The 22,609-nt window shown below is 47.1% G+C and overlaps 1 protein-coding gene across 1 annotated transcript in view; it reads right to left on the reverse strand.

The window, feature by feature from the left end:
• The window catches only part of LOC122393898 (glutaminyl-peptide cyclotransferase-like), a 29,912-nt gene extending 8,267 nt beyond the window's left edge, over positions 1–21,645 (reverse strand). The window contains exons 1-4 of the mRNA XM_043390339.1: positions 21,483–21,645; positions 19,366–19,458; positions 14,967–15,125; positions 13,533–13,716 (exon numbers count right to left, since the gene is read on the reverse strand). Coding sequence (XP_043246274.1) covers positions 13,533–13,716; positions 14,967–15,125; positions 19,366–19,452 — 430 coding nt within the window. The 5' untranslated portion in view covers positions 19,453–19,458; positions 21,483–21,645. The remainder of the gene's footprint in view (positions 1–13,532; positions 13,717–14,966; positions 15,126–19,365; positions 19,459–21,482) is intronic.
• Between the last annotated feature and the right edge of the window lie 964 nt (positions 21,646–22,609).

The following is a 22,609-nucleotide window of genomic DNA, read 5'->3' on the forward strand; positions in this document are numbered from 1 at the left end:
TTGCCGATCGATAGAGAATGAACCAGGAATTCACATGGATCCTAAAAATATGCATTTTCAAAAATCATAGGCGGATACAGATCATTGAGATTGGGGGTACACAAAAAAGTATAGTAAATAAGGTTTTTGTTGGTACTGTTTCTAAAAAGGGTGGCAATGGTCTTGTTATGTTACAATTTTCTTATGAGAGAACGACTAAAATTGTATTGGTCATGCATAGGCGGTGTAAGGGCACCTATGTTGGGAGGTAAAAAATAACCCCCCTTTTTGGACGCCTGGATCCGCCTATTATAGCAAAAACGTCAAAAGAGGATGCACAATAACTTTGTATATGTTACCAGTATAACGCCTTTTGGGGCGACTAACGGAGCGAGCGAGAGGGTGGGCCTTGCACGTGCGAAATTGTGAGGGGGTACCTCCAACTGACTTGTGCACGGCACCCTACTAACTGGTCTCTAGCGATGTGCCAAATTTGGGCACAATCGGCCCAGCCGTTCTCGAGATCTGGAAGCGGCACCCTGCACGTGCGCACGTGCAAAATGGGTCCCAACTGACTTGTGCACGGCACCCTACTAACCGGTCCCTAACCGTGTACCAAATTTGAGCGCAATCGGTCCAGCCGTTCCCGAGATCTGGAAACGACTCCTGCACGTGCGCACGTGCAGCAGCACCCTAACTCTGGCACATGTACATGCAGTGCCTAGTGGGTGCCTACCTACATGCCAACTTTCAGCGCAATCGGCCAAGTAGTTACCGAGATATTGCAACAATTACAAAACTGACACCTCTTCGTTTTGCACGTGGCACGTGCATAAGGGGTCACCCACATGCATCGGGAACAGGGTTGTATACGACTCAGTCAATAGCAATCAATTCAATCACGACAAATTTGGGAAACCAATCAAATCAATCAAGTCAGAGCAGTTTTCGGGAATTGATTCAATCGACTCAAACGCGACAATGAAAGGAATCAATCAACTCAATCAAACGACTCAAACCAAGACATACTTTAGGTTTTTTGCCCACCAACTTGGAAAGTGTCCATAGCAGTCTGGTGTACCTACCTACCTACCTACCTACCTACAGAAGAAACATAAAAATATTGTCATTTAAAATTATAAATTGCCATGCCATTCAAAGTTTCTATGTAATAAGGAAGGATACCTAGTGATGGACAGGTGGATCATGATATTGAGGTTCAATGGGTAGAATTAAAGCAGAAGTTTCATTTAATGGGTGCAAAATAACCCAGTAGTTGACTTGCCCCTTAACCCAAATCACCACCTTTCACCTAAAAGTTGTCAATTTAATTTTGGCCATATTCCAACTCCATTTACACTAAATATCAGATATTGCAGTTGAAAGTTGGCTGCTCGGATTTTGGCAGTGTTCGTGATTTGGCCATTTACCCTACACCATGTCTATTTCAATGGATTATATGCATCAATAACATATTAACCATAGGGAAATAGAAATAAATATCTTACCTGTATGTGACGGTTTTGGTTAGACAGAGACTGACGGGCAGCCTGAAAAATCTTTCCACACAATGTGCATTTGAGACGTGGGATGTTGTCAGATTGGGAAGGAAGAGATTTGAAGTATTTAGCGGTCCACGACTCTGGACGTGGCATGTCAATGTTAGGTACCTATGTGAAGAATTCAAAACATTTGTGTTTGAATTTTATTGCAATACAATTTGAAACTGTTAAGACTGGGGGATAGGGATGAGGGTTAAAAAATATATTTAAAAGGAAATGGAGAGGACAGGAACTCTGGAACCACAGTATAAGTTATGGACAAAGGAAGTGGGAACGAGGAAAATTAAAACGCGAGAAAACGGCACGGTGCGACTGCATGAAAACGTTTTGCCAATAAGTATGCTAAGCTTTTATAAATCCTTATTCTACGTCTTTTGATTTTTTTGTAAGATGACGTCATTGATTATCATGTAGTATGGTAGATCATCATAAAATAAATCGGTTATACAACACCAATTTCGTTTTAGTTATTATTTTATTTGAAATAAAACCACTTAATAATATTCGGTAAAATATTTCAAGGAAAATGAAATATATTAAATATGTTATGCTTAGGCTCTCAGGAGAAAAGGATCAACAAACGTTCTGCTGCAAATTAAACAATGCAGCAAATTAGCTATTAATTAGGCACGTAAACGTAAATAGCGAGACGAAAACGGCGAAAACGGCGTTTCAGTTATTTTTGTAGGGGTTTCAGATATCTATAGAGTTCAGTGGGTTGTTTCTGAGGAGATGTAGAGATGTGAATTATTAATTAATCACACTTTATTAGTATATAGGGCCTTGCACTTTATCATCTGGATTAGAAAAAACGTTTCCTGCTGAGTGCAGAAAGGTAGGTAGGTGCATCGCCAGGTTCTATCACCAGGATTGGTGCAGTTATTGCAGTTGAAAGTCAAAGTTGGCTGTTCATGTTTAGGCCCTGTTCTTTATTTGGCCATCTACCCCATATTGCAGTTGTGATGACAAGCAGTTTTCAGTGCAGTTTTGTGATCTTTTGGTGTCATTATTTTTCGTCAACTAAAAGTTATTTGAACTCTCCTTTCAATCGACTCAATCATACGAGTCACTCTAATTTTCAGGAATCAAATCAGTCAACCAGTCGCTAAAGTCAAACGAGTCAGTCAACCAGTCATATCGAAAAGTCAATCAACTCAATCCAATCAACTCAAAATACGCGTTGAAACAAATCAATCAATTCAATCGACTTGATTGGTATACAACCCTGATCGGGAATAGTCCAATACTTGGTAGAAGGAATGAAGCTACCCTACAAAAATTACCGCGTGTAAATCGGTCAAGTGGTTGCTGAGATATAAGCCTCGCAAAAGCGTGACCACGGCCGGCCGGCCGGCCGGCCGGCCGCTCATACTCAGAAATTTCCGTTAATCTAAGGAAAGACTACGCTCGCTTCGCTCGCTCCGTAATCACATGATACCTTTCATTCACTGTTCGTAAAACTGGTGCAGCATCGTGATCTTCGCCCAAATGACTCGCTTCACGAATAGGACCCCCCAATTCCCAGTGCTCTGGAGCCGCCCCTGGTAAAGTTATGAACTTGAAATTTTCAGGGAATGTGCCCAATTTAGTTTTAGGAAAAGTCAGAAAATTTCAGCATCGTAGCTTCAGCGGTTTCGGAGATATTCCCGAAAAACCTGAGGGGTGGATAAAAACAACCCCCCTGCCACTAATAGGGTTAACAGAGATAAGGTAGAACACACAACTAAACAAAGGTTAGATACACCACGTGCCCACTCTGCACAGATTGTAGCGCGTATGGATGGAATGGGAGACTGTACCGCAGCACCCAGTAAATAAATGGTAGACTGCACCGCAGTACAAAGTGAGTGGTAGACTGCACCGCAGTACACAGTGAGTGGTAGACTGTACCGCAGTACACAGTGAATGGTATACTGCGCTGCATTACACAGTGAATGGTATACTGTGCCGCAATGCACAATACACAGTGAATGTGCCGCACTACACGGTGAATGGTATACTGCACCGCACTACACAGTGAATGGTATACTGTGCCGCATTACACAGTGAATTGTACCGCAATACAAAGAGAAAGGAGAACAAAAGACGGAGGACGGCTTCCGCAATTCGATCGAATATATTTACAAACGTTGGAGTAGACAACCTTTCCACACACGAGGAATGGACGCTAATATCTCTGAATTCTTGAAGCTAATCCTTCTTCTTGGCTTTGAATGAAAATGAATCGTTCCCTGGGGTCCTATACAAGCTGTAAAACAATCAACTTGTCGCCCATATTTCACATTTAACCAAATGTTAGTCGGATGGGCACTTTCAATCGTCCACATGTGGCCCAGTCGAGCGCGATGAGAAAAGTACATATGTACAAAGGATACGCATTGTAAGCTGGTTATGCCAACAACAGAAGTGTTAATTGTCGAAGGCCAGTAGCGGCGAAAAACCCTCAATTAAGGGGGGGGGGGCACTGCCGACTTTTGGTCCCATTCTTTCCATGCAACGCCCATAGGGCTAATGTTAAAATGCAAAATCAGAGGGGGGCACGGTGCCCGGTGCCCTTCCCGTTCCGCCGCCTACGTCGAAGGCGCGTATCATCCTTATTTTCATCAGCGTTTACCGTGCTGGCTATTTTTTATTGTTCATAGACAATATTTTCTAGTTCTAATCCCCACCACAAAGTTCCCTTGACAGAGCCCTTCGTGCTGTGCAGAGGAACCGAATCGATCCACACATCTCTCCGACACAGCGATATGTGCGGCGCCACAGGTGTCTGTATGTAGGTGCCTCGTCACTTGGTGCGTCGCTGGCCGCCCGTCACTGTCACCGGACTGTCCAATGCTTCTGATAACCCTGTAATGACGTCATCATTGACATTTTCACACTCTGTATCTTTTTCTTCCGAGCGTACTCATCGGGCTGAGTATTAAAAAGCTTCTGAGCAAAGGTAAAAGACATACTTGATATGTCAAACCGTCAAACGAGATAGCATCCATTAAGGTTGACTCGAAGTTCATATTATGTGACTTAGGGTAGTGTGGGGTAATTTGAACATATTTTTACGTCTTCTCCATTGTACCAAATTCCAGTTCAACCCTGGATGAAGAAAAACTGCTTCAGTAGCGCAAGTGTCACTTGCTTTCACCATGCAAGCCTCATTTTTGGACGAGCCGAGCATACCTTGAATAGCATAGCCTCACTTCTCCACCAAGTCACGGTGTGTTCAAATTGCCCCACCGTGGGGTAATTTGAACATACTGCCTTTACCTGTCATAAAAACGATAGTCTCGCCAGCACCGATGTTGTTTGACCCATAAACAAATAGGCAGAACAATTCTAAACATATCTTCACTTGAAAAATCAACACAACAGCAAAAATAACAGTTGCAGAGTATCAATATCTGCACGCTGCACACCGGTCAGTTGACAGAATTGGCCCCTTTTCAATTAACAGAACGTCTATCATTTTTGTTCGATAAAAACTCTCCCAACCGTACTACATCTGTTAAAGTGGTGCCAATCGAAACCTGGACATTTGGAGTTCTGATTTTGTCCAATATCCAATTCGGAATTGGTTGGACAAAGGTAGCAGACTGGACAACATTGGACGATGGCTTGCTACACTTCAGCGCTTTTTATAAAGTAGTCGTGCATAGCATTGATTGGCGAATGGAAAGCTTGTTAAGCTCTCAATATAATGAAAACTTTTCGGCTGGTAAAATTACATGATAAGCAATATAAATGACGGTTTTGAGTGTTGATAGCTGCATAAATTTTCGGACATATTTGGACAAATAGTTGACTTTAACATTTTTGGACGGAAAATCAACAAAAATGCCGGACATTAGACGGATATAAGACGTAAATTTTCTAAAACTGGCATCACTTATCTGCTACTGCCTTGGGTCGAAAATATTGGCAAAAAAAACTGGGAGCTTTGTATTTTTCGGAGCTATCCCTGTCTTCATTCAAATTCTCACACTATGTTCAAATTACCCCACGCTAAAAGTTATTTTGCCATTCTAAAAAACAGGGTTCAAAAGCAAATTTCCTGGATTGAAGGCACTGATTAGGTCATTATACAACAAAAGCCGTTGCGTATTAGGCGCTAGCAATGCAAGATTTTGCGCTGCAATGATGCTGCAATGACGTGTTGTTAGGCGTTTTTCCTTGCAAATTGATTTTTTACACTGTGCGTCAACATCTTCATTCCCTGAAACTTTAAACCCCGTTCATATGATAGCCCTTTTAGTTACGATAATTTCTCTCATTGGTCTTATTGTCATGCGACTTATGGATTTTCCGTAATTTTGTGTTATTCACACTATGTTCAAATTGCCCCACATGTTCAAATTACCCCACCCTACCCTATACGTGTCCCTTGCTATCTTCTAAGTAACATTTTCCATCATCCTAGCTAGCTTGAAGCAATGGCATGTGAATGACGTCATGGTGCACCAGCTAATGCAGATGAACCATGCTCGATCTAAATACAAAGCAGTGGTTACGGAAAAATAAAATAAGCTACAGAATCCTCAACGAGCATGCCCACCGCAATTAACCTTTACTTATACACCCGAGTCGCATACAGGCATTTTCGTGTGCTATATTCGGCTAACATCCCCCTCGCACCGAGGCCTGGTGGATCATCAAGGATTAACCAAATGATACTTTAACCTCCGCTTAATCTGCCTCCGTGGACGTCAGCCGGGCTTCGTATTTATAGACCGTTCCAGGTATGGCGCTTTTCCAGCCCCTCTTTAATCCCCCGCGGTTATTCCAAGGTACGAAAACCGGAGGAAACTGCCGCTCACAGACCCCGCTGAGCCACTGCCACGACAGGGAGCGGGCTGCTGCACCGCGTCACGTGCGATCAATGGAAGAGGGACGGCATGCGAAGGACGGTTGACGCTGGGAGGGTTGGGGACGGGGTGACGGGGGGGGGGGTGTCGAAAGGGTGTTTTCTGCAGCGGTCACACCCAGCGCCTGGTCCTTGTCCTCCGAGGAAAGAAGTAAGTTGACGTAAATGCAAATGGGAATTTTCAAGCCGCGATGGGGAAAATCTACGCTGTTGGAAAAAAATGATCAAGGACTTCAGTTTCATGATAAAGATGACATGCGATTCCAACTGATCACGCAGACAAAGCCACTTGAGCCCTCATTGACATAACGGAAGCCCCACAGCTGTGACCCCGCCGGCTTCTTCGCGTGCGTTTTGCCATACATCATTTACGTCTCGATCACCTTTGTGACGTGAATTGCCTCAGTCAGCAGTTTTGAGGCCTTAACAGATGTGCCTTACTCCTCTTCACTGCTCAGTCCCCACAGCCCAACGAAAGGCCAAGGCACTTCTCCAGCAGTGTTCATAGAAAACATGGGATAAGTTGTTCAAGCACGTCCTATTTAGTTAGGTTAACATAGCACTTGTGTTTCCTGCTAGATTGCAATGGGAGATATATATTTACATTTTTGCACACGATTGCGTTCGAAATTTCTGAGTTTGTCGGACATCAGTTGTGCTGCCAGACCCTATTTATCACTCCCGGATACTGTCTGCCCAGGACTACTGCGGCTACTGTGCAGCTGAGACGCAGCTGGTCTATTAGGACCGAATCTGAACTCGAATGTGGCGCATTTAGGTCGAGCTCTGAGCGCTGGAAACGGACGCGATGGACGGAAATGACTAGACCTGACGTCTGAATGATCGGAATTAATTCACTGAGAGATTCGCAAATGCAGTTACAAACTGACCAGCTCAACAAACGAACGAGACTCGCAAGCCTCATCTTTGTTATTTTTAGCAGATCTCAATTCGGGATGACTTACAACTCGTCCGTTTGTAACGGCGGCAAGTCCATATACGAAAAAAAGAAAAATATGAAAAAGGGAGAGAGAGAGAGAGAGAGAGAGAGAGAGAGAGAGAGAGAGAGAGAGAGAGAGAGAGAGAGAGAGAGAGAGAGAGAGAGAGAGAGAGAGAGAGAGAGAGAGAGAAGAGAGGAGAGGCAGACCAGCGGCGGACCCACTGCCCCCTCCGTCCGCGACGCTGACTGGTCAGTGCAGTGGTCTATCCATACATCCGGTGACCTCCGCCGTCCCCATCAGACCGATCGTCATTTATCTAAGGGGCGGCTGAGACAACACTACCGCAGGAGACACAACATCAGCGCCAGACGGCCAGGAGAGCAGGCGGGACAGAAAACCGACTGACCAGAGCACAACAACAGACGACGGACACAGGGGGGCGCCCGTGGGTGGCGACACGGTCCGGTCGCAGGGGAGTGACGTTTGTTGTGGGAGAGACGACGGGTTGCGGTTTACCTAGTGCAGTGGCGGGAAGGATGGGCAAAGGGAGGGAGGGAGGACGAGAGAGAGAGAGAGAGAGAGAGAGAGAGAGAGAGAGAGAGAGAGAGAGAGAGAGAGAGAGGCGGAGAGAGAGAGAGAGGGAGAGGCGAGAGAGGGAGCTTATGGATACCGATAGCTAAAAAGAACTATGCCTTCTTGGCTACATATAAAAACAGGCTAATATGGTTCTCCATGGGTCTCACAGTTGAGCGAACACTCCCTAGGAGTTGGCTCAAACGTCTGGCCTCTCATGGTGCAATCGTTTTGTCTTGAACCGATCAAGGAAATAAATTGTCAGATTATTGCTATCCCATCAGGTGTGCAACACGATCATAAATAAACGTTGGTTTAGTGCCGCTGTGTCTGAAACATGCTGTGGAGCCTGCACGACATGCTTATGTCGTGTACCGTCCTGTTTACAGCATGTGATGCTTGCATCAGCTTAACTTATCAAAATCAACTAGCCAGAGAAAGGGAAGGGGTGACGAAACGGTCGAGGAACATATCTTATTCAGTCAGCTGCTTTCCCTCCTAAAGTGGTACCATTTTCACATACACTGGAAAGGAATGCTGCTGGATGACTGCAGGGTTTGCTAACATCTTGGCCTTGACAAAACGCTTCTGAAGAATAACACATAGGATGCAGATGACTGCTGCAAGTATATTGCATAAGTTTAGCTTCCTGGTGTAGCATCATTTGCACCTCTCCAAATTCGAATGCTCTTGATTTCAAAGTAGACTATATACGATGGTGCAAGCGCCGAGGCCATGTTGGTTGCAACTCTGCGCGGCAGCCATCCGCTCACTCGTCGACAGGGCTGGCGCCTCATGTCTTGGACCGACAGTGACCTGGTGGGCCTCCGAGTCGCCGTCGCGTCGGCCGCGGGCCTCACAGGGGGGTCTCCCCGGCCTCTGTTAGCGCCGCCGACCGTAGGACCGCCTTTCACCACGTGCCAAGCTAACAGAGCGACGCCCAGTGCGTGCTAACGATTGTCGGGTTCGTCGGGTCCTTTCACCCCGCAGGGTCATGGTCGGGACGGCACGGGACAGGAAGGGTGCCCCACTCTGGCCGCCGCTCGACCACAGCGCAGCAGCCGTCGCACTCGGCAGTGATCGGCACCCATAAACAGGTTCAGTCATCACCACCAGCGAGTGAAACTCGTCCGGTTGTCGTGCTGAGTGACAATCAGAGCGTGTACTAGGTCTACCACTGACGAGTCAGACAACCCCGCATGGTGGCAGCGGACAGGACCGGTGGGTGGCCTGTCCGGTCTGCCTGCACCGGTTCTAGTTGTCAGACGAGCCCGGCCGACACGTCGGAGTGGCGAGCCGAGCCGCCGTCCGGCTCACTGAACCGAGCCAGGAGCGCTGACGGACCTTACAGACGACAGACGACGGTCCGCCTTTGAGAGCCATGATCGCCGGGTCATTAGGCAGAGCCGGGTGTGGCAAGTCAACCGTGAGGGAATGGAGAGCCCCTGTCCGATATGGTCTGTGCCAGGAGCGTGGAGATAACCCACGCACGGCGCGAAACGGCACGATACGGCACGGTACGGAACGGCAAGGCATGGTACGGCACGGCACGGCACGGCACGGCACGGCACGGCACAAAGATGGGGCGTGGTGATGTGAGGGAGCATGTCGTCCCACTCGGACCATCAGCCACGCAAATGGGATCAACGGGATCAGAGCTCATTTACGTCGGAGTCTCCCCCCCCCTCCCAGTGCTGCCCCTCCCCTGGCGCCGACGACGTCCCTCCCCTCCCCCCCCCCCGGCCCATCGACACGGACGCACTCCCCCGCTAACGGCCCGTGCTGCTGCTGCCTGTGGCTTGGGGGAAACACCGCCACACCTCCTCTCCTGCTCTCAGCATCCGGGGCAGTGGGTTACACCGGGAAACTAGTCTCGAGTGCTCCGTTCCAGTGTGTACCCACTGGACTGATTCCGAGACCGGCGACCGCGGTTAGGCAAGCTGGCCTTTTACCCAGCGCATGTTGATTATGACATCCATGAAAATTAACACTGCGGCAGTTACCAAGTGACATCGTCACTGGACATCGCCATGACCGTATATGAGCTAGGCTGACGTCGTTAGATCAGCGCTCTTAGCAAATGTAACAAAACGTAATGTTCATGGATTTTTTCTCCCACTCCCAATTGTTCGTAAGGATGGAGCAGGGCTACGATAGATAAAGCAAAACTTCTAAAAGTTAACCGCCATACTCAATAATGCAGTCACGGCCAAAGGAAAATAGCTGCCTGCAATGTCGACCACTCTCGCTTTCGACTACGGTTGTGCCAGACCCCCATTGACGACTGCATGAAGTGAGCCATGTGTGTGCCTGTCACCTCTCACCAAAGCACCACTTCACAGCTGCTGATGATGATTTAGCAGTATTGCAGCAGGCTTGGACTGAATACCAATGAACGTAATGGAGGCAAATGAGCAAGAGTTGTCAACCGCCTGAGGCCGCTTCCTTGTAATGTAATTTTGCAAGCCCCGTAGTCCGTACCAGCCCTTGCGTCATGTTCCACCACAAATAACCCCCAATCCGGCAATTGTGTGGTTACGAGCGAGCGAGTGCAGCGAGCGAAGCGAAGTCTTTTCAATATAACGGAAAAATCTCAGTATGAGCGGCCCGGCCCGGCCTGTAACGCTTTTGAGAGGCTGATATCTCATCAACCGCTGGACCGATTGGCCTGCGGTCTTTTTTGCTGGGTAGCCCCATCCCTTCTACCCCGTAATTGACCACTTCTGATACATCTCAGTGACCGTCGTGGCACGTGCCACGTGAAAAGTCAAGGGTGTTCAAGCAGTTTTGCAAAAGTAGTGATTTTGAGAGGCCCATATCTCAGCAGCGGCTTGAGCGATTGTCTTGCGGTAATTTTTTGTAGGGTAGCTGCATCCCCTCTACCAAAGGTCGGATACTCTTGACCTATGTGAGTGACCCCCACTGCACGTGCAAAATACAAAAAGAAGAGGTGCCAAATTTGTTCCCATTTCAGTAACTCGGTAATTACTGGGGCGATTTCGCTGAAACTTGGCATACAGATTGGCACCCACCAGGCAATGCATTCCCAAATCCCATGTGTTGCGGTTAGGGTGCTACTGCACGTGCGCACGTGCAGGGGGCGTTTCCAGATCTCGAGAACGGCTGGGCCGATTGCGTTCAAATTTGGTACACGGTTGGGAACCGGTTAGTAGGGTGTCGTGCAAAAGTCATTTTGGACCCCGTTTGCACGTGCGCACGTGCAGAATGCCGCTTCCAGATCTCAGGAACGGCTGGGCCGATTGCGTTCAAATTTGGCACACCGCTAGCGACCGGTTAGAAGAGTGCTTTGCACAAGCCCGTTGGAAGTACCCTCTTGTCCTTCCGCACGTGCAGGGCTCACTATCTCGCTCGCTCGTTCTTCGCCAAAAAGGCGTTTTACTGTTGGTTACGAGCTGATACTCTGTAATGCGCTTTCTTGCTGCGGCTTTCGTCAAGATCCGTCTCCTGAGCTGATATCCGGAGGTTCGGATCGTCAGAAGACGCTGCTGATATGTACATTACTGTAAGGTGCATCTGAGCCGATCGAGCAACATATGTCACTTTCCGAATGCAGTACAATCGAGATCGGTCGGCCTTGGCTCTTGGCCTCAGAAACTCAGGCCTGGAGCAACACAGTAAACTCAACAAAGATCAACACTACTACCAGTCCACAGTCCTGACTCCTGAGTTCCGTATACCTATACGAATAATTTCATCGGCCGGAGCTAACGAACAAACTAAGGCACGTCGTTGGTAAATATATTAGAGTACCTGATTATGGCAAACGTGGTAAACTTTTTTCTCAGTGCACTTCATTGTATTCATTGTATTCATATAGTTGTCATCACAAATGCCAGTTGGCCCTGGTGATGATATGTAGCGCTAGCAACACTTGCATATATGCACTCGACATTAAACCCACAATATGCAAACACAGATACACACATTCCTAAATTTTCATGTCATTTTATTAACACATGAGATGTAAGAGCATTATGGAACACATTTTGTGTAGCAACAACCTAATCATTATTTCTCAAGTTTTTTCAAGCTTCTCAAACCAGGAGACCGTCTTCTAGCTATCGTTACGTAAAGTATCAAATATAGCTATTTAGCTTTCCTGCGGTCTTAAGGCTAATAGCATTTCTCGAAACTCATTAAAGGAAGTTGCATTTACTACATTATGGGGAAGACTATTCCAATCACGTATGACGTATGGTTCTTGGGAAGAAAGATTGGTGATATGAAAGGACTCTAGATTGGATCCTTCTTATTTTCTTTTCATGATCATTTCTCCCAGTGTAGCAAGGCGGGCATATAAGGTCACTAACATCTACTTTCATATCGCCAGTATACATTTTAAATAACAAACACAAACGAGACTCCTTTCGTCTCACATCTAGCGGTTTCCAGTTAATATTTGACAGCATGTCATTAACGCTACTAAACCGTAGATAGTCATTCATTACAAATCTAGCTGCTCGTCGTTGAATCATCTCAATCGCGTTTTTCGAAGCCTCACCACACGAATCCCATACACAGCTCGCATATTCTAAAATTGGTCTCACCAGCGTAATAAAAACTGTTTCTCTTACAGATCGGGGACAATCTTTGAAGTTTCTCTGAATAAATCTAAGAATTTGGTTTCCTTTTCCGGTTGTGTATTCAATATGTTTTTGCCAGCCACATCTACTTGATATGTAGATTCCTAAGTACTTATATTCTTGGACAACTTTAAGATCTACTCCATTTAAGGTATACTTTGGGTTTAATGGTGCTTTATGCTTGGACATTCTCATAATGGCACATTTATCAATATTTATCACCATCTTTGATTTTTGGCACCACTCTGCTAATCTTGTAAGGTCACTCTGTAAAACATAACTACTTTGCTCAGTATTCAGAACGTCTGTGTACAGAACAACGTCATCTGCAAATAACCTTATTGAACAGGTAATCTGGTCGGGGAGATCGTTTATGTAGAGAAGAAATAAAATTGGACCTAAGACACTACCTTGTGGCACCCCAGATGAAACATTTATTGACTCCGAAAGAGAGTTTTCTACTAAAACTCTCTGGGTTCTGTTTTTTAGGAACGAGCTTATCCATCCTACGACATTTTTATCTAATCTGTATGATAAAAGCTTACTCAGAAGGAGATTGTGGGGAACTTTATCAAAGGCTTTACTGAAATCAATGAATGTCAAATCTATACACCTCCTTTTATCGATTGATGACATCAAATCCTGGTATAACATAATTAGCTGTGATTCACAGGATAGCCGTTTTCTAAAACCATGCTGATGCTCTGAGAGTAATTCGGCATCCTCTAAATAAGTCATTATTGACGTAGCTAATATCCTCTCCATGATTTTACAGCAAATGCATGTCAGTGAGATTGGTCGGTAATTTGCAGGCATTTTGTGACTACCGCCCTTAAAAACAGGATGGACTATGGCCTCTTGCCAGTCTTGAGGAATTTCACCAGTTTCCAAGGATTGCTCAAATATAACTTTTAAAAATAATGCTGCTACTTTCCCAAAGTACTTTAGCATCGACCCGCTTATATTGTCAGGGCCATGCGCTTTCCCGACTTTAATTTTTTCCAGAAGAACCACTTACCAACGAAATCGTCCCGTTTGTAGATGGAGTCGTAGTGACAGGCGAGCACCAGCCGGCGCGGCGCCAACGGGTTGTGCGTGGCCACCACGTTGGTGAACGGCATCGGACCGAGCGGCGTGCGCATCCGGAACGTCCTGTCACCGTCCACCGTCCACCCCAGTGACGTCATCACGGAGACGATGTGCTGTGGACAGCGTGCAACAAGGATTTGTGATAATAGGTGAGTGGTAATACAAATGAAGTATATATAGTGTTATATTCACGCCACTGGTATCAAATGTTTGATGCTGGTATAAAAAAAAAAATTCGAAGATTGAAGATCAACCTGATAAGAAATGAAATCAGAAATGAGTGCATTTTGCATGATGGACATGGACTCATGAAATATTTATAGGTGTGCTACCATGTTTACATATTAAATATGATGGTTGACCGTGACATGGGCCAATCAATCGCACCCAATTCGTTGACAATGCATGCCCCCTGTGCTTGCACTAACACTGAGGTGACAGCAGATAGCCACCAGTCGGCCAGGACCGCCGCAATGTTGGACTTCTGTCTCCGCACACAGTAGATCCCAGTGACGTAATATTCCCAGGAGCTCACGTTACGTCACCCGCTCACAGGCTCACAGTCCTGCGGTGGCCTGTGTTATGTGTACTGTGAGCGCTTTCACAGCCGCTCCCGACCCGTCTGAGAGGAACTGGCTGCCCTGAAGGTCAGTTTCAGCTGAGCGGCGGTAATCGCGCTACCCTGACCTTGCCTCTGGTTCCGACAGTCACTCCTCTATACTCTCACTCTTAACTACCAAACCAGCCACATTCAGGTTCCGCGCTACACGTGTGCCTCCTCCCAGGCAGGGAGTGGTCGGATTGATGGGTTGAAGAGACTCGCCACAAGGTGCTGGTCAGGATGAATGTGACGACCCTAAACTAAACGGATATTAGAAATAGGTACGATCAAAAGCGCAACGGCAGTGACTGTATTTGCCCTCGCCAATAGATGTGGTTTTCCGGCAATAATTATTTACCTACCTACAGTAGCCGACAACCGCCCGCCCCTGGTCTCTGTACTTCGGGAGACGGTCTCAAATCTTCTGATACGTCTGATATATCAGAAGCTTGCCTGGCGTTCATTGCCGAATTTAAAAGTCACTGTCTGACCGTCCCAACACAGCTGACCTAGCCCCTCACCCTCCGCACAGTGACTTACCCCTCTCAAAGTGACCTGTTTCCTTTCCCACTTAGCTGCCGGCTGATCCTCTCCCCCCCCCCCTCCCCTCTACTGACCTGTTCCGCTCTCCTGTTGTACCCTAACCGCAGTAAGTTGTCCACGTGCAGTGACCTGACCCTTCTCCCCCAGTGACCTATCCACTCCGTCCAGTGACCTGACCCCTCTTCCCAGTGCCCATCTTCCCCCTCTCTCTACACTGACCTGTCTAACATCCTCGTGTGCCGGGCTGGTGACGTATCTGGGCCGCAGGATCGGCTGCAGCAGCGACATGAACACATCACCGCGCGGGTCGGCCGTCTGGTCCAGCAGTGCCAGGGTGGTCAGGGAGCTGTCGTCCAGCCGCAGCGGCCGGTGGCGCGCCTGGGGGGGGGGGGGGGTAGACGGAGAGGGGAGCGAGGTCAGAGGTCATGCGTGCGGGCAAATCGCAGCTGTGCCAGAGTTCGATGGTCTAATGCAATGCTGTTAAAATAATGTGCATTTGATTAAATTAATGCCTAAATATGATACAAATTGTTCCATCCATCATCGAAAATTCATGTAATGCTAACTACAAAGTTCTCATATTTTGATTTCAGCTCAATGTTTTGGTAAACAAAACAACACTGCGAACAAGCACCAATGACCAAACATCCATTAGAAAGAGAAGAATAAATGCTTCTGAGGGTTTTTTGTAACTATAGGCACTTAATTTTGCATGAGCTACTCGAGAACGCTTGACTAAATGCTAGCATAAAGTGTCTTTCCGCTAATATTTTATTACGCACGCCCTTTCTAAAACTCATGACCCATCCTCTCAGCGGCACAAATTGGTGAAAGGCCACCGTCGTCAAAGAAGGTTAACTGGCGTGTGAAGGCACAGAAGCAGCTCACGTTCACGTCGCGACCACTGCACCGCAGCAGCGTCTCTGTTCACCCAAACACGAGCAGATACGTGATGAGAGCGTGACCCCTCGTATGGTCACGGTCAGCGCACGTACTGACCCAACGTGGGGCCGCGGTCAGCGCACGCACGGGCTGTGCACCTGTTGTGCCCACCGGGAGACCGCTAGGTGACCACTGTGACCTCAGAAGGACCGCTGTGACATGACTTCAGAATGACCGCTGTGACCTGGCTGTGTTAAATGTGTGCGGACAAGTGAGTTATATGATATTTGGAATGTGTTTTTAAACGTTATGTGATGAGAAATTTCTGCGACATCTAAACGTTTTCCTGAAGATCATATATCACTTAAGTTTTGCTTAATTCTAAGACGATTCAATCAGACCAATCCAATATGACTTATGCATTGGAGCATATTCATTTATTTATTTAAAAAATAAATTATCTGTCTTCGTCCATTCAAATGTCAAACGGGAACAAGCCCGCTGGGCCAGTCCCCTTTAGTTACGTCCGAGCAGCTGTTTTCAAAGTGACCGCTACTGCTTCGCTGTGCAGCATTGCGTCACTACACGCACTAAACAACTAGCTACATACATAAAAAACATGTCTCAGTAAGCACTCACTGCAGTCAGCCGTCACCTAGTTCCCCAGACGGAAGCGATGAACTAATAGTGACGTCAAAAAATCGCCCAACACATGTGAAACCACCGCTGAGGTTTTTCCTAAGTCAAATGTCAGAGCGGTGCATCCTTCCCCGAACTCGCTAACGGGAGCTACACCGCTGAAATTGTCCACTGCTCGCTCAGCAACTGCAACGTTAAAGGCGAGAGCGTTTTTGTCGGTCAGCCTCAGCACACTTTTCATTACGCCGCTCTCTGCGTAGAAACTGTGCTTATTTTTGTATGCCACAAGTGTGTGTGCGTGAGTGCACCGAATGGTAGTCGGGAGCATCGTATTGAGTTCACGTCCATATCTTACACATAGGCGGCAGCCATAAAGGAGCTGACGTAAGGGTTGCTAGAGAAACGATACTAAACAAACTTTATAATACGATTAGCACTCGCCAGTCGTCACGTATGGGTGCACTCTCCCCCAACATGGGTGATCATGTGAAATACATGAGCATTTAGTGCACAATGCACATGTCCACAGCGATGGCTGCGTGAAACGCTATATATGTTTGTGTCTGAGCGCTTGTCTTACGCGTTGTCTGATATCGACATTGCTGGTTTCATAGGACATAAGAAAAATGCAAGTCTTTGATAGATACATATTTCACAGATGACTGGTGGACATTTCAGCATGTCATTTTCCCACCCTTTATTGCCTTGGCTTGACGCGTCAACACTTAGTTAGTATGTAGTCTCTTACGGGTGCAGTCGATTCGAGCAAACCGCATTTGATGCGTGATAAAACGGTGTGTCTAAAAGTATGTCCCTGCCATCGCAGTCTGGGACTGGTCATATCACACAAAAACACGCAGACGGTTTGATGTGGCATGCAGTTGATATATACGAGCAGATACTGCACATCGTCAGTCGTTCAGCTTGTTACAGCCCGTAATGAAACATTCCGTGCGAAAACTAATTCGTCACAAAAACATCCACGGAATGCTAGCACCAATACCGAAACTTCTCACCCTAATCGACTTTAAGGAGAAGAACGAAATAATTTAATCACGAACCGGATGACAGGCGGCACTTGCCGTCCGTGAGCCAGTTTTTCGGGGCGTGTGCAGGCATCGTTTTTCATTCTCAGACACTTGCGGAGCGGATGTTCCGACGGAGTGAGGACTGTCAGCGATCAATGTACATTGTGACACGGCAGAATTTATGGACCGGGCCAGTACCACAGCGCACGGGTCTGCACTCGCTGCTGTGCCGCCCCGTTTAGACCACGGGGTGAGGGTGGGGTGGGGGTCAAAGGGCCCCTTTGAGGTCTTCACAGATAACTCAAATGCGTCGAGGAGCCTCGTCAAAGACGCTTGCTATCGCCATGCGGCTCTATGTAGCGAGCTACCCATTTCATCACTTTTATTTGTTCGGACTGTTGATACAGTCGCCATTGCTGACAGAATGGGCGGATAACCGGCATGGAGAGCCGATTGTAATGCACTCAGCGGATATTGCTGATCTTAAAGTGCAGGTGCGTTATGTGACAGCAGTACGCTGCTGATACATATCTAGGACGATCCTGATCTATTGTCTACAATAGCCGCGGAGTGCATTACAATTGACTCCCATACAGATAATCAGATTGTCAGTAGTATGGCGATGCTCTATGCGCTGGAGGGGCTGGCGTGAGGACTCGACGGCTGTCCTGCAGTGACACGAGTTTGATTACGGACTATGTGAGAAAGGAGACTACGACTCGAACTCCAGAACAGGCCTGCTTCTAGATCATCAAAGCTACCGGAAGTGACGATTTGGTTGACTAAAGTCCAATAGACTCGCATTCTGTCGTCTGTAATTCCAGCTCATCTGTTTCCAATCTCGCGACGATAACTGTAATAAATGAAAATAGCTTCCAAGAGCCGCTTTATCTGCTTATAGTAAGTAAGCGCTCCATTCAGTAGCATGAGAATATATGAACCGGAACCGGATCACCGGCAGTCTGTGTCCGTTTCTGAGCGCGCCGTGTCGGGTCGCCGGGCGGGTCGGGCGGTGCCTTTTGATGAGGTCCGCTGAGCGACATCCGAATTCCGAACACTCCGATCCGGCGCCGGGGCCGCCGCTGATCGCTGACGCCCACACTCAGCCCCGACGGAAATAGGTTCCGGTGCCCAGATTAAAATCGCCACCGTCGGCTAGCCAGCCGGGGGCGGCCGGAGAGCCTCGGGCGCTCTCAGTACTCGGCAACTGGTCTGATTGTGCAATGCACAGAACGGACGCAGTTTTTGTTCATGTCCCAGCGTTAGAGTCTACTGATAGGAGTCAGATAAGGCCGGAGCAAGGCTACGTCAACATTCTCTTAGACTGAAATTAAACAGTGACACGGTAAAATCATTACTGAAAGTTCTGAAACCAAGAGTGTTCTGAACTTATCCATAGCATAGCTCAATAAATTTAATCGCAATTTGCTTTGTTAGAACTTCACAACGAAACACGTTATTCGCACTTCTTACGCGTTTAATTTTGCGCAGCTCAGTAGGTATCGGCGCAAGCATTGAAAAAAAAAATACAAAGAATTATTTATGTAACGGAAGTTAGCAGGGATTCAACAGGGGCTCAGCAGGGGTTCAGCAGGGATCGATGTCCCCTTCGATTTCGCCAAATTTTGGTGGAGAGGTGCAGAATGGTGTCCGCTTTTCTCATCTATAAGTTCTAAGGTCATGGTTTCTGTAAAAGCTCACCATGCCGCACTTATGTCAAGAAAACTGAGTACGAAGTACGAATGCCTCAGGCGCTGTCTTTTGTCGTCATTAATCTTCTAAGCATATTAGTTCCTTTTCCTGACTGAGTGCACTTCCTGTTAGCCTTGACCCTTCCTTGCTCTGCAACTCATAAAACGGCGCAATACAAAGGCCTTTAGCTCGGCTTCAAAGTTTAGCATTCCATTCAGTTCTCTCTCTAAGAGTCACCTCAGCGTTCTAACTACCCTGTTGCCGAGTCATTAGTCCATCACACGCTGCCACGAACACCTCGCCGGATACTCAGAAATAGCGTCACGTAGAGCCCAAATCCAGCCCAAACGAAAATTGATGAAGGTCGGGCCGCTTACCTGTCTTTGCAGCCACGAGAGGTCCTGTGCTAAAACTGGAAGGCACACCAGAAGAAAGACGGGAAACAGGGACGAGAGCCAGCTCATCTTGACCTGTGGAAAAGGAGCAAGCATGAGCGTTCGTTATTGGTTTTGGTGGTTTGTAGAGCACGGCGAATAGGTATAGATTGTTCCTCATAGGTATATGAGCTGAAACGAGTGATGCAAGAGAAGTGTATGTGACTTGAAAAACGAGTGTGAAGTACGCATTTACAATGAAATAAACAAGCTGAATCATGGTCGAACAAAAAGCTACGACAAAGTCTGAAGGCCAGCTCTGAATGCCACCGGAAGAACAGCGTTCCGTTGCCTTCTTCGGCGGCGAAAGGAACAAAAGCACGTCAGCCACGACGTGCTCGCCTGTTGTTTCCTTTCTGCTGCGAAACACAACAATAAATGTGCCACAAATGCATCTATTACTAACTTTCTAGAGCTTTAATTCAAGCCTTTAAAGCACGCGCACATTTCTTGAGGAGTGTTGTTCATTATTTTCGGCAAGCCAAATTGTTTGAGCCAAGCAATGTAAGCATTTGAAAGCGATGGATTTGGTTATCTGCTGCACACTTCATTGCACACTTCATTAAGCAGCGATCATTATACGAACAGTTTCTTGCTCCCCGAATTACGGTACAAAATAAGTGGTAAATGGATTATGTAATTTAAAAATCAGCATTAAATCAGACACTGTGAAAGTGCATGTAGGAACCTGTAGTGTGCTCACCGCAATTCATGACAAATCGGAGGCCCGAAGTATGTTTGCATCACAGATTAATGTGAGTACACGCATTAACACGCGCACTGCAGCAGGTCTGAGCCGAACACGAACTGCAGGGGGGGGGGGGTTGAAAACAACCCCCCCTGAGATCTCGAAAACGGCGCAACGTAGCGACAAGCGGTAAACGGCGTTGGATAGGTTAAGATGAGATCGACAAGAAATACAAAGATCATTTTTGGGTCAGGTCAAAAACGAGGTCACCAGAGGTCACCGAAGACAAAATGTTACGATTTTCACAACAGGAATTTCGCGGTAGTTTTCTTGAATAACTTGTCTTGCACACAAGACAGAGGATCGATTCGAACGCCATCGTTCTTAGCTCGTCAAGGCGCATCGAATGATATATAATATGACCTCGAAAGGTCAAGTTGAAAATTTGACCTCAGGTCAAGGTCATGACCTGACCGAAATAGGTCATGTTGCATATCATTCGATCCGCATTGACGAGAAAAACACGATAAACGTCGAACGGAGTCTCTATCTCTACTCAATCTCAAGTTATTGAAGAAAAACCGCTGGTGACCTCAGGTGACCTAAGATGACCTGGAGATCACCTTCCAAAGGTCATAAGTGATATGTTTCGGTGAAATCACCAACAGGGACCTGTAATACTATGATCCTGAGCGTATTGAAGTCATAGGATGGCATTCAGAGTAAGTTGAAATTTCTCCCATTGACTTATAATGGGCCGGTCGCAAAAATGACCTGACCTTAGGTCATCGATATAAAAATTCCGAGATATACAAGTTGTAGCTCGTGATGACTTTACTATTTCCTGTGGGCTTCAAGATCATATCTCAACAACTGTGGGCTTGGTGGGATTGCAAACTTCGAAATTTACGTTTCGAGGTAGGGTCACTTGACCTGACCTGGTGACCTGACCATAGGTCACCTGGGGTCAAAATTTTTACTCAAGGTGTGCAAAAGTTGTGAGAACAGGTATGCAAAATTTGGCGGCGCTACGCGCCGCCGTTTTCTCGCAATTTGCGAAAAACCACAGGGGGGGTTGAAAACAACCCCCCCTGCAGTGCGCCAATGACCTGATTGGTGGTGACTTCCAAGCCGGGTTCAAGTTTCGGAATCGCATTGTTGGAAGCTGTAAGACGCCATCACCGTCTTCCTCAACGAAAGATAGATCTGCATTTTCCTGTTCAGCCCAGCCAGGACGATGGCGTATGGCACAATGACAAAATTATCACCCCAGTCATCAAACAAAAAAACGCAGCGAGTGAACTATGAGTGCCATGTCTGCCATACAAAGAGCACGATACCCCCGGCTGTCCGTGTCTCACACCCATCTCACCTCTGTTGTGTCGTCCGGTGTCTCGTGGACCACTGTGCACCACCGCCGCGCCACGGTGCGCCCGTGACGACTGACTCCGGCGGCGGCGGCGCGGCGGCGGACGCACCGTTACGGTCGGCGCTCAGGTACCGCCCGCCAGGCGGCGCCTGCTGCCGCCGACTGTGACGGAACGGCTCAACATCGGCACACAGCCAGCGGCGGCGGCACGGCGAGCGGAGGCAGGCGGGCGTCATGACAGCGTGATTGACAGCGCTATTGGTGGCGGAGATTGGTATTGGGAGGCGGTGGCTGTCACAGACGACGGTCAAAGGTCATCGTTGATAGCTCAACCTTCAGCGATTGATGGTAGAGCGGGAGACGTTCAGATTCGGTAGCGTATCCTAAAGGTACTTAACGATAGGTCAAGCACTTTTCCCGCGCCATGTCATCTCATCTTAACTGAGTATGAAAAAATGAATAGAAAACTTACTCATTGGTATCCGTGAAAACATGCACTTAGGTAGGGGAAAGTGGGTTAAGAGGGGCACCTTAACTTTGGACCCATTTTTCAGCCGGTTAGAAACATCATATAAACGGGAAACTGAGTGAAAATCTTTTTTAGACATTTTACTTCCATTTGCCAGAAGATGAGACTTAGACTTGATTCAACAAATAAACTGCAGCTATTTCTGCAAAACCTTGCAAAAACCCGTCTTACCCCACCCCATGGGGTAAGACGCTCACATGGGTAATAGGGCAAGACGGCCATCTTCTTTCAATGACCAGCACAGCTCGCAACAAATGCCCGAGATTAGCCGCATTGATACAGTCGCTCGTTGGTCTCAAGTGCTTCGGAAATGGCAGTATACGAGATTCGTGCAGAAGGCGTATGTTCGTATAGGCCCTAGTTCAGAAGCCATGTAGAACCGTTTTTCACATTCATTATTCGAGGATAAACGGTGCCGAAGGAATTTTGCTAACATGTCTGTGAGTATCGGAATCGAACATATTCTTATTAGAAAGCTTCTTTTTTCCTACAGCAACAAAAATATTTTCACCATTACAGACCCATTGGATTCATAGTTGCCCGTCTTACCCCAAACTCAATGTCAGAAGTTCAGCACGGTTTTTTATGTGGACAATTTGAT

The sequence above is a fragment of the Amphibalanus amphitrite genome, unplaced genomic scaffold, assembly GCF_019059575.1.
Source record: "Amphibalanus amphitrite isolate SeventyFive unplaced genomic scaffold, NRLGWU_Aamphi_draft 000561F_arrow, whole genome shotgun sequence".
Classification (NCBI taxonomy): Eukaryota; Metazoa; Arthropoda; class Thecostraca; order Balanomorpha; family Balanidae; genus Amphibalanus; species Amphibalanus amphitrite.